At 31.9% G+C, this 12,758-nt stretch overlaps 1 protein-coding gene across 15 annotated transcripts in view; it reads right to left on the minus strand.

Moving 5' to 3' along the window:
- Positions 1–12,758, minus strand: part of NBEA (neurobeachin) — a 509,188-nt gene that overhangs the window by 283,826 nt on the left and 212,604 nt on the right. For 14 of the 15 annotated variants that reach the window (XM_038174546.2, XM_072032602.1, XM_072032605.1 and 11 more), the window contains 3 exons: positions 10,648–10,802; positions 6,571–6,697; positions 1,631–1,758 (listed from right to left, as the gene is read on the minus strand). In XM_038174546.2, the coding sequence (XP_038030474.1) occupies positions 1,631–1,758; positions 6,571–6,697; positions 10,648–10,802 (410 nt within the window). The remainder of the gene's footprint in view (positions 1–1,630; positions 1,759–6,570; positions 6,698–10,647; positions 10,803–12,758) is intronic. The other variant, XM_027470228.3, reaches the window with a different exon arrangement.

Here is a 12,758-nt window from a genome sequence, read left to right on the forward strand (position 1 = left end):
AATAGTAATTTGGAACTCAGTGTTTGGTTCATAAACAGTTATTCCTGAGAATGAATTGTATGGCTGAATCATAGAAGAGACAAAATTTGGAAAGGCAGTCAAAGTGGATATTGGAATAATGCTACGGCCAACAAGACCAGATCTCTGTCTGGACAGAAATGACATAGATTCATACTGCCATGTACTGTGGGGTTCCTGTGGCCTGTAGCTTTTCAGTCTTGTCATATGCTGAAAAACGTTGGACCCCTGTCCACACTACAAATTGGACCAAAAGATGAAGTAGGAACAGCACTGGAGAAGAAACTTTTAATCTATAAAAGAGCTGAGGTGAAACTAAGACAATTGTATTTGTATTCTATAAAAAATATAATGCAATTAAACAATCGTCAAACAGAAAAAAATAATACTGCTGCAAATTTTAAAATCAACTTTACTGAAATGAAGACTTAATGAAACACATCAAATATTTTACAGTCATCTCAATGTTCTCACTGAATAGCTCAGCTTCAGGTGTCATTAAGTGAGAACAGCAACTTACACATAGCTATGAAATAAACAGTATTAGAAAAAAAAAAAAAAAAAGTAAGTTTCTGAGAATTATTAAGCTACTTTACCACTCACTCCTTCTATTAAAAAAATATATGTATATCAAAAAAGGAAAATGCTATTTAAAAGATTTGAGTCACAAGGTCAAATATTTCTAGAATTAAGAAGAAAAGAAGGCCAACATGGGGTATAATAACTAAGAGCATAGGAAAAGACTCTACCTCTACACAAGTATTTAGAGAAAATGTATATACAGCAGAAGGAAGAAAAACTGTTTTGATTTCTTTTGTTTTTCCTGCAGACATCTTCACACAGCATGAGTTTTGCATTAATGACTCTTTTACCTCTCAGTAAACAATATTGACAGTTAATTGACAATAAGAAATGAAATAAAAAATTTCCTTGACAGAATATGTTCCTCTGGATATATGACATAGGAAAAGTGCATGCTCATGTCATTCCCCCATCACTATTTTAGCTGTGCTAGTAGTGATTCATTACTTTCTACATAACTTCAGGATTACTTAATGGCTCGCTTAAGAGTTTTCATTATTTTCTCAAATTTTATAACTACTTAGTGGTAATGACATTGCATAAAAAAATCATTGAAAGTGTTCAAAGATACTTCTCTTAAAATAAATGCACACATACATACATAAATGCTTTTTATTCTCCTCTAGGGACAGCTCTTTATCTGCCCATGTGAATCCAATTGACCCACCCGAGGAAACAGTTTCCCTACCAAATCTAGATGCACATATCAATAATATTGGACCACATTCTTCAATTTATTTTCTTCCATAAGAATTGACTGCACTTTTTTCAACAGTTTCTCAAAGTCAATATGAAAGACACATTATTATTCTGAGGAGCAAAAAGCAAATTACAGAGAGATTTTTGCACTCCAAGGTGACAGGATATCTCAGGGTAACATTTTTAATTACTCTATATAAATTTAAATGAGGGTAAGTGAAATCACAAGACATTAACAATTGATTCATTTATTTATCAAAAATAGTAGAAAAGAAACAGTATTCATATCAAACTACTAATAACTAAAATAATATAATCTTAGAAACAGTACCTTCAATCAACAGCTCTTGTCCATGACTGCCCAACAAGGTACGAGATAGGAAAGGGGCAAAATCAACAAAAATTTCTCTCAGGAGAGGGGCCACCTTTTCTAAGGCTCTTTCAAGCTTTGCTGTGATACTGTGGAAAAACAGAGACCATGATTGGAAGAAGACTTAAAACTTGAAATTAAATGATGTCAAATCACACCCATTTTTAAAAGTTTCTGTAAGATTCTTTAGAGAAGAAAATGATAATAATTTAAATTATTTACATGTGTTTAAATGGTTTTATGTAAATGAAAATGCTATTCCAGATTCAGCAGTGTGGCAGCCTTTTAAATTCTACAGAATTGACAGAGTTCCAAAACAAGCAAACTTTTTTTTTTTTCTCATTTTTAAACATGGAAGAAGAATGTCAGATATTTCACCTATCTCACCTTATATTTTATATATATTTGAAAACTTGAAGAGAGTAGTTTTTATTCACATAATGCAATCACAAATAACTTGATTTTTTCTTCAAGCTTTCACATAACAATATCTGTCATTGAAATGGTAGACTAAGAAATGTTCTAGACAAGGTAGACAAGGAAGTGCTCTAGAACAGGAATAAAGAAAAATCAATACTATTTTCTTCAACTTTGGAGGAAAATGATCACAGGTAAATCACTTTTCTACTGCATTTCTACCTTTCTGCCTGCTGAGACTTTTTGAGGCATGGAGTATTCCTAAATTTCTACTTGTACAATGGGAAGGAGTGTTGTGACTTCTGTTTGCTTCTGAAATAACATACCTTTTTCCAAGTATACAAAGCTAGCAATAGTACTGCTGAGGTTTGTGTACTATCTGAGGAACTCTATCTCCTTAGATTCCTTCTTTATTCTGTCCCTTTTAAAACCTGACAGAGCACAACACCTGTGCACTTTGAAACTCTTGTGCCAAGATTAAACACTTTCCACATAACCTCAAAGAAATGATGTATTACTGAAAAACAAATTATATTACATACATATTCTGGTCTACCAATATATATACATATTTATTAAGTTTCTTTCTTTCTTTCTTTCTTTCTTTTTTTCTTTCTGTCATTTCCTTTCTTTCTTTTGCTTTTTTCTTTCTTTCATTCATTTTTTCCCCAGACAGTTTGTAGCAGAACATTTTATTTGTGCTGAAACTACAACAACAAAATATTATTGGCATTTAAAAGCACAGTATAGGAAGAAGTTACATTTATTGACAGAACCTTAGAGAATGAACACTAACAAATTTTCAAAGGTATCTACTACATATAAACGTTAAATAAATGTGGACCTTTTGATTCAGGTCACATAAAGATTCCTACAATTAAAAACAAATATCACATTATAAACACATTGGAAGTTTTCCTTTAATAGCTTAAAGTGAATTCTTATAGCTTATTTTCTTTCAAGTTGCTGCTTCCCTATTTCAAATTAAGATATTGATATTTTAATATACTAAACCAGAGTTTCATTGTTTTAAATGATTAGATGGAGTGAATTTCATCGTGCTAGAGCTTCTATTGACTGTACTTGAAACACTGATGACTAGCTTTGAGTTTTTCATTTGCAATATAGAGCAAAGCAAGCTTTTGCTGCTAGAGAAAAAACTACTAGATAAATCTAGACTAGACTTCTCTAAACCATGTTTTAAGTTAGGCTTTCACCGTAAATTTACTTTAAGGTTCTAAGTTCATGTAACTGAAAACTTTCAAAAAAAAAAAAAAAGAAAAAAAGAAGTTAAAAAGTTTTAAAATGAAGAAATTTTTTTTTTCCAAAATTTTTATCCAAAATTTTATTTAAAGATCTAATCACATGGGAGGTATGGTTGTGCTGTTAATCAACACTTTGGATTAAACATTCTATGATTAATACCTCAAGGTATTTGAGCATCTTGCTATCAAATGGATAGTGATTGGTCTTGTACATTATGGATCTGTTCAGAGGGAATTTGGGATAGTATTCTGTAAAAGTTTAAGATCAAAGTTTAGCACTCTTTAAAAATTCATATTAAATGATGGAAATTAATATTTAAATTGAGAAAAAAATAGAAAAAAAATCTTTTGCCTTTGTATAAAACTAAGGTGCATTTATGTGTTGAAAACTGACTGAAGTTCTGCTCCTTCAGTTTCAAAAAGAAGAAACAGAATAAAGAAAAAAGCATAAACAGAGACCCCAAAAAGATTCAGGGAAGCAGGTGGCTCATCTACTGAATTTATGGTCCACCCACATGCACAGAGAGAAGCTAAAGAGGACAGACAGACTGATCTGATACTACAGCTGCTTCTCACATCTATTATACCTTATAATGCATCCTGCAACCATTATGGAACTCCCTATGGGGATTCATGTAACTAGTTTTCATGACTGAGCTAAGAGTTTTTAAGGATATTTTGTGATCAATAAACAAAATACTTTTTTTCTCTCCAGTTGTACATATTCTTAAATGCAAATACATTTTTAATAGCATCCAAATTCAAGACTATTTATTTTGAAAAAATTATTAAGAAAATAAATAATATATATTATATATAATTATATATGATGTCCATATACACAATGGTGATAAACTGGGACAGGGGAGACAGCAAGAGCACAAAGGTGATAAACTGGGACAAAGACTACTTAAGGAGCATAGTAGCAGCATCAGATTAAAAAAATACTTTTTAAACTGCAGGGGGAAAAAAGCAAATAACCCTGTGAATAGTTCTTAGTAGCTAGCACTTGAATTGCTCACAAAGAAGGAATGTAAGCAATTTACTTCAATCTAGTGAGAGAATTAGGTATGCAATTTGTTTACTTCAGCCTGTGAAAATAAAGGTTTACATAAAACCTACCAAGAATGTCAAGAATAACTTTTATTAAATGTACTGTTATATACAGTATCAATCGCAGGGAATCCAAGTGGATCTTTTGAAATAGTTCTTGGTGTATTACTGTTAAATCTAAATAAAAATATAGGATCTAAAGACCAGTATTTTATCTCAAACGAACTGATAAAATTTGATTAAAAGCCTCACTTATAAAATATTTCTGAAACACAAAGCTTATACAAGCTACAGACAAGAGATTGTGGAATTAAATTCCCTACTGTAAAAACTAACTCTGTTATTTGAACCATTTAATTTACTTCCTTAGTAGGATTTTACTCTCAACAGGACTAGTACCATGTTATTACACATTACACGTTTACTTTCCTCTTATCAAAAGCAGAGTGTCTATGAATGATGAATGTGAAATTACAGGAGAATCAATTCACTCTTTGCCCACCAATCCTACATGATTGGTTATTAAGCCAAATTTCTGTGTGCCTACTTTTTTTTTCTTCTTTTTTTTTTTTTATAGCTAAAGATTCTCGTAAGACTTGAAATGAAACACGATAAAATATCATAGAATGTATGATATTAAAAATGTATCTTTTAGAGTAAAAAGAAACAGAAGGCAGAAGTAAAATACTTTAAATGACAATTGAAAATATTTAGAAAGAGTAAACACTTTGTATGTTCATGATAAAGTGTAGTTTGTACAATGTTTTGCAATTTCTGTAATGTTATGTGATATCAAACAGAAAAAGCAACATGATCTCTAGCCTTGGATATATCACCACATCTCACCACAGCAGAGATGTAACAAGATTCTGAGATAGGGGCACACACTGTCGCAGTCCCAAGTATGCTACCTTTGCAACCTCAGGCCGGACCAAACCTCCACCTACGAATCAAGACTATTAAATGCCTAAGAGTCCAAGATCATCCTCCTGCTCACTCTCTTCTGCTTGGTCTACAGCAATAAGGAGTTATTTTTTTCCTGTGCAGTTACTATAAGGGAAGGCTTAGACAAGCTAGCTGTCACTTCATGCTTTCCGTCCCCACAAACAGCTCTGATTTTTACAAGCACAATAATTTTAAAATGAGAAAAACAAAAATGGTTTATTATCAAAATAAAGTTTTAGTAGAAAAGGGAAGTGAAGAAAGGAAAAAAAGCCCCAAAGACTCAGGCTGATTAATTTATCTACATTTTTGATGTAATGCTCCATATACATTTTTCCATTGACTAATTACAGCTAGTACTTGGAGTACAACTACTTTTGAGTTCAAATTCAGAATTCAAAATATGAATGCCTGATTTTGCAACTGAAGTTGTTCTTTGACTCCTGGACAAAAACTTTCAAAATGCTTTTGAAAAAATATACGAATGTTACATTAGTAAAATTGTTTAATAATAAATTTATTAAAGATTCAAGTTAATTTTAACATACTTCAATATCTGAATTTTATAAAAGACTTTGTCCTCTTTACTATATCCAGTTGCAGCTTTTTAGGGCAAATAGGTGTGCACATTGAAAAGGTTGAAAATCTGTCTATGGCACAAATGAATACCTTTACTAAATAAATTATCATACAAAGATACACAATAGGAATTTTAGAGGGTGATTTTAGGGGACTATTCCATGACATGTTCCTCTTGCTATATCTAGATCTAGTCCACCATCTAGTTAGCTGCACAAATGCATGTTCATTTTCACCCTCTCTAGTTTAAACAGGGCTTTTGTTTGCTCAGAAGAATTTGTGTCTCTCCACTTACTAATGCCCTATTACCAAGTTGTGCTTGCATTCTGATTTTTACTTTCACTACTGAGTGTTGTAAAAAGCTGGTAAACTAAAAAATAACTTTTAACAAAGTTTTACTGACCAGCATAGTCCTAAGAAATTAGGCTTTTCAGTGAAGTGTTATTTTAGTTTCTACATTCTTAGTACTAAAGAAGTTTATAAATATATATTGAATTATACGAATAACTACAGCAAGGCGTAATGAAGAAGCTAAAAATACATTCTCATATATATATATTTTTTCCTTTTTATAGTGTTTTGTATGTATGAGGTTGTTATGGGAAAAGAAATGATAATTAATATTAAAAGATAGAACTTGTGTACCTCATATTTTCAGCTGAATCCTCTGGCATTGGAGCAACAGTTTGGACAGCTGGGAGATTTTTGCTGGTAGCACCATTCACAAAGCTGGATGACGAAGAGGAAGAAGAAGATCCTGAGTCTACTGCACCTGTCCCCCAAAAAATACAGGTCTTAATTCAATCTGAAAAAATATAACTTTTAGAAACTTTTAATATATTCCTTGTCTTATTCATTTAATTTTAAGTAAGGAAATAATGTTACTTAATCTAAAACAATTAAAAACATTAAATTTGAATACCATATAAATTAATATCTTATTTTGCTGGTATAAAAATAACAAACTAAATAGCTACTGAAAGTCAGGCAAAATAAATCCTTACCTCATTTTCATTATTCTCAAATTATATTCCAAAGATGAAAACATTTTTACATCATCTTGTAAATCAAGAACTTTCTAAAATAGAGGTATATTTAAGATGAGCTTGAGAAGAATAGGAGTTAAACTGTGTTGTTGTTTTTTTTTTCTATACATACATATGTCTTGGCTGCCCAGTTGCAACTACAGGCAAATAGATTTTATTTTTTTAAATAGAAATTTAAAAAAATGACTGAGAAAATACAAATTTTTCATTCCTTCAGCAAGTAATGGGAGAAACTAGTGTCTGAAGAATATTAATACTCTAACAAGACTCTAATTTTAGTTTTTCAGTTTCCTTCCTCAAGTCAAGGGGAATTTTAAGACCTGAAGAGTAAGGAGGGCAGTGGGGATATCATTTCAATGGGTTGTGAACAGCTGCCCAGAAAAAAGATGCAAACAGAGTGTACATTTATATTTTATGTGATGTGGGTCAGAGCTAAGGGCTAAACTTAGACTATAAATGCCAATCTATCATGTTTGCTGAAACGGCACTGTGAGTTCAGACTCTCTGAAGCAAAACAGAAAAGGCATACAGTGGCTGTGAGCAGTAGTGAAAGCATCGTGATAAATGCTGTCAGTGTTCTGCTGCACGGTCACCATGTAACACATCACAGCAACAGAGGTATCAACTAACTCTTGTAGAGTTGGAGAGACTGCAGTGTTACCAGAGATGAGGGTGTCAAGCAAAAGATTTAGCCAAGTTAGCAACAAGAGGTGGAAGACCCCAGAAAATGAAGTTAAGGGATCAACTACATTATTCTACCAATTTCATTTAAATCCTAACTAGTAACTCCCCATTGCTGGTCAGTATTAGTAACTGATATATAGGCATATTAATATATATATATATTTTAATTTCCTACAAATAACAAATAAAATATTTACAAAGCCTGTATGATTTCTTAACTGCTTCAGCAGCCATCTGAAAATAAAGTAGAGATAAAAGGCTGGTAATGGGCAAATATTTTCTGGCAGCAGGTACAATTATTATTATTATTATTAGCCTTTAAGTATTTAGTTTTTTTTTTTTTTTTTTTTGAAATGAATTAAGGTAAAAATTGGATTTTTGACTGTCCCATTAAAACAAAACAAAACAAAACAAAACAAAAACATTCAAAACAATACCAAAATGAAGTAGGTTTTGTTGGGCTACTATAGTGGTTGGTTCAGGATTTAGAGTAGGAGCTGATTTACTCTAATTACTACAATTTTATTACAGTGTGAGTGAGATGTGGGTTATATATTCTTAGGTAACACACATTGCTTTTCCCCTTTTCATTATGGCTTTTGTTTAAAAACATAGTTGCTAAGTTATTTAACCAGTGAGGATCCCAGAAGATAAGGTTAAACAGAGTAAGAACTACAGATTTAACACAGAGGTGAGAATCAGGATAGGAATTACAGAAATCAACTCTAAAAACTACAGAAACAGACTCTTACAGTAATGAAGGAAGAAAACCTGTCTCCCAAAAGAAATATTCAAAGCACTAAAAGGGCATCAGTAACATACATTTCATTGCATTGTGACAGTGACATCGACTATGACAGCGATGGCAGATGAAATGTAAACACTGACTCCAATCTATGAATAACTTAAAGAAACAAATAAACAAACAAACAAACCCCACACACCACCTTCCTCAGAATTTCAGCACTGAATATACCTCAAAAAAAATTGCATTGGCACGCTGTGACATACTGTAAAAACAGCTGTAAATAGGTTTGGGGGGACATCTAGTGTTTCTAATAAAATTGTATACTGTTCTTTTCTTATCATAGTAAAAATCTCTGTAGTTTAGTGAAGTTTTCTTTTCTTACCCTAAAATCATTAATAACAGCAGGTAATTTCACAAACTCTACAACCTGAAAGCATTGGGATACTTGACGCATACACCTCAAAAACTGACATATACAATCACTGTTTTAACTACTGTAGGCATAGCTAAATTAAAAGTTGCAAAACAAGCATTTTAATTTAATATATATATGTTTTCAATGTTATGCTAATTCTTGCTGCCATTAATGCATTTACTGTTTCTAAAATGTTGATATTAAATTTGTTGGAAAGGAATCATTTTGAAAACTCTTTCTTGGTAGAATTAATCAATAAAATTCATTCAGATGAATTCAGGCATAAAAGGCTTTACCAAGTAAGATCACAAGAAGCTTAGTACACATTTAGTTCTGACTAATTAAATCTGACACTTGAAGTTTCATATAATTAATACTTTCCATAAATCAAGCTAGGAGACAAATACAAAATGTAAAACATAACAAAAACAAACAAACAAACACAACAAACAAACAAAACCCAGAAAAAGCTATAAAATCTACAAAAATGTGAACATACCATGGTACCCGCAATACTGTCCTCTACTAAGAGTGGTATAAGGGAGACAACTGATTTTTAAATGCTATTACTTACAAAGAAGAGCTACTACATTCCAGCCAAAATACGCCAGATCTTTAATCAGTGAGGAGTCTGAAAAGCTCACACTACTCAATATCATTTGGAAAACAAGGTTTCCAATGTAGGTTATTTTTTGCATGATACAAGAGTACCTAAAAGGAAATCCATTCAAGATTAACAGAATTGGCTACACAAAATAAAACCATTCATAGAAGCAAAAACATATTCAAAGCATTCTTCCCTCCCATCTGCCTCAGGATAATTAACTTAGAGGGGTTTTTTTTGTCTGTTTTGTTTTTTATCATTAGGAAAATCAAAGTTCTATTACCAGGTATTAAAGGTAATCTGCAAAAAGAAAGAAAAAAATAATGAGTGTGTCTTCATATTATTCCATGAAGTAGAAGGATGCCAAAAGCTTCCCCCTCCATTTTCTGCAACCCCAGGGAGATTTTAATTTTCTCAACCCTTGACTGCAGTTGTGATATCCTTGAAGAGAGCTCTTCTCTCAAGTGCTTTTGCTTAGTTTAGAAAGAAAACAGACCATAGCCAGACATTTCAAAGGAGTTTAAATAAACATTGGTTGCTCTCACAGTAAGGATTCATTTCTGATAGGAAACCACAGTCTCCATAGTCAACAGATTCTTTCATGATAGACAATCCCACTTTTAATAGTTGAAATAATTAAAAAAACTCTTATCCTCCTTCTATAGGTCACAATAAATAACTACTGATACGACATGACTAGAGTTAAATTAGGTAAATTCTTACCAAAAAAACCTTCCAAAAACCATAAAATACTTGTATTGATAAATAATGATTGACAAAACTATTTACCTTCACAACCTACGATATATGCATAAATATCCTGTAGCCTTTTTTTTGGTGTGCAGGGTGGTATTAATTGGTATATATTGTACAAACATCCTCTGCTACAGAGCACTGGAGAAGCTAGCTCATTTTTATTCTGAACTATGACTATAAAACAATATTTATTCACTTATTTAAAGGTTGTGCAAGTCCAACATGTACTATCAAAGATTGTAAACATACACCAAGTGAGAATACTGTCTCTAACAAAGGACAAGATTTAGTCATTCCAGTTTTTTTTGAACAGTATAAAAACAGTAACCAAAAAGATGGTTGAAAACAAAACAAAACAAAACAAAACACCTCTAAAAATAACAAAACAAAACACCACTAAAAATAACAAAAACAAACAAAGAAAAAAAAAAGGAAAAATGAGTGTCACAAAAATATTTAAGGACGATACCTGTTGTATTAATCATACTTTTTGGTGTAGCTCCTGTTGCAGCAAATATATTAGGTGTACTACCCGGTGGCAACCCACTCCCCGCTGTGGCAGTTCCAACTGTGGTCACGGCCAGACTACCTGGTGGGGGCTTCTTCACTGGTACAACTACGCTCCTGTAGGAAAAGAAATGGCAGATTACTAAAACTCTGCAGCAGAGTTAGCAACAGTTTTTGCTTATTACAGGATTACACTCTGTTATAATGCTATTGATAAAGAATGCATAATAAAGGCAATTTCCTTAATCTTTCTGAAATAGGTTGACTACGTGAACTATATATGAAACCATATATATATATATAATATATGGTTTCATAGTTAACCTATAGTCAAACCACATATATATATGCATGTATATATATAGTTTCATATAAACCCTATAGTTTCACATATATGAAACCATACTCCTATTCTTTGTTGTTCTGAGAAACTCAATTTCTCTTTCAGTGCCCCTAAAACTGAAACATCACATCACTTCATTGATATGTTGTTGACACCACTATGTGTGCCTGTGTTCTAGATTTGCAAAGAAAATACCAAGCATTCAAAACTAAGCCAGCATACTAGTAGTACAGATTTACATGCACAATATTGGTATTATGCCCTTTAAAAAATAATGTTTAAGTGTAGTCTTGAGAATTTGTAAATACATTGCACATGCTAAAATGGAAGAAGGAAAAGATTGTATAGACATTTAATTAACACTTTTTCAACACTGAACAGCTGTCATAGTGCAGACAGGTAAATTTAAACTTTTCTATTTTTTTTTTAATGTCTTTATTTTAAAAAATGATTCCAATAAAAGTCTATGCCAATAGTAAAACTGAGTGAAAAACCAAACCTGAAACAAATATTTGTAAATGTTAAGACAATGTATTATCATCATCATACACATTTTCTACTTGAGCAGATACATTTTCCTTTATAACTAAAAATAATTATTGTAACGAAATAATGTAGGGAGAAAATGCAACTATTTAGGGTAATAAGGCCACATTTTGCTCTAGAAGTTCCTTTGGTAATTATTTTGTGACACTTTCATGTAAACATGATGGCACATAATGGATCAAAATGTGAAGAGTTTTGGTTTTGTCTCTTGTAAATGTAGTTAATATATGTCTAAGTCCTCAGTTTCTCTGGATTTTCATTCAAAGCCTGGTGATGGAAATTTTATTTGTGAAGCCATTGTGAAAATAACATACAGCTTATTTTTTATGATCTTTTATCTGATGACAGTGTACAAAAGGTTCCTCAAGCATAATAATAATAATAATAATTTACTCTTTTTAAAGGGGATCACAGTCCCAGTTAATATTTCTGCATTCTCAACAACAGCATTACCACTACCCTAAAGCATGTATTTCAGAAAGGTAATTCTAGGCACATTGATGTTTTTCTGTCTCTTTCCATTCACATTAGGAGAAGATGAGTTTGCACAATGGAATAACTATTGATTAAGATACATGACACTAAAATAATTGCTCTCATTTGGAGTTAATAATATCTTTCGGTCCTTGGTGATGTAAAGTGTTTACATAGCAGCTGCTACAGGTGAATAAAACTTGAGTCTATACCGGTAGATTAATCTGCACCATAAAAGTATAAAAATTCCTAAAATTAGCTCGTATCCACACAAAAGATCTCTAGCTCAATTAATGTTTCAATCAAATACTTGAGTTCTGGAATACTTGAGTTAAGGAATATTGAGTAGCTACTGACAAGTGCAGAGTCCTTACAATGTCATAAAAACACAAGAAGAAATCTTCTTTAGAAGACTGTTTTCTTGAGTGTAGTTTAAGTCTAAAAATTAATTCCATTTGGAAGAAAGGACAATCCTCCCCGTATTCCACAAGTACTAATGCTTCACATCTGGTTGATGTTCTTTTTTAGGTGTGAATCAAGACATGAAGACAGGTAAGGTGTTATTAAATTAAAAATAATCACAAGAAACATCTCTACCATAAGAGGATGCAAAACCTTGAGACATTATCATCCTAGCTTGAAAGAAAATGCCGTTTTCTGACATATCATCCATGGTAATCTTGTCAAAATGTCTCATTCTCTTGATAAAA

The sequence above is a fragment of the Anas platyrhynchos genome, chromosome 1, assembly GCF_047663525.1.
Source record: "Anas platyrhynchos isolate ZD024472 breed Pekin duck chromosome 1, IASCAAS_PekinDuck_T2T, whole genome shotgun sequence".
Taxonomy (NCBI): Eukaryota; Metazoa; Chordata; class Aves; order Anseriformes; family Anatidae; genus Anas; species Anas platyrhynchos.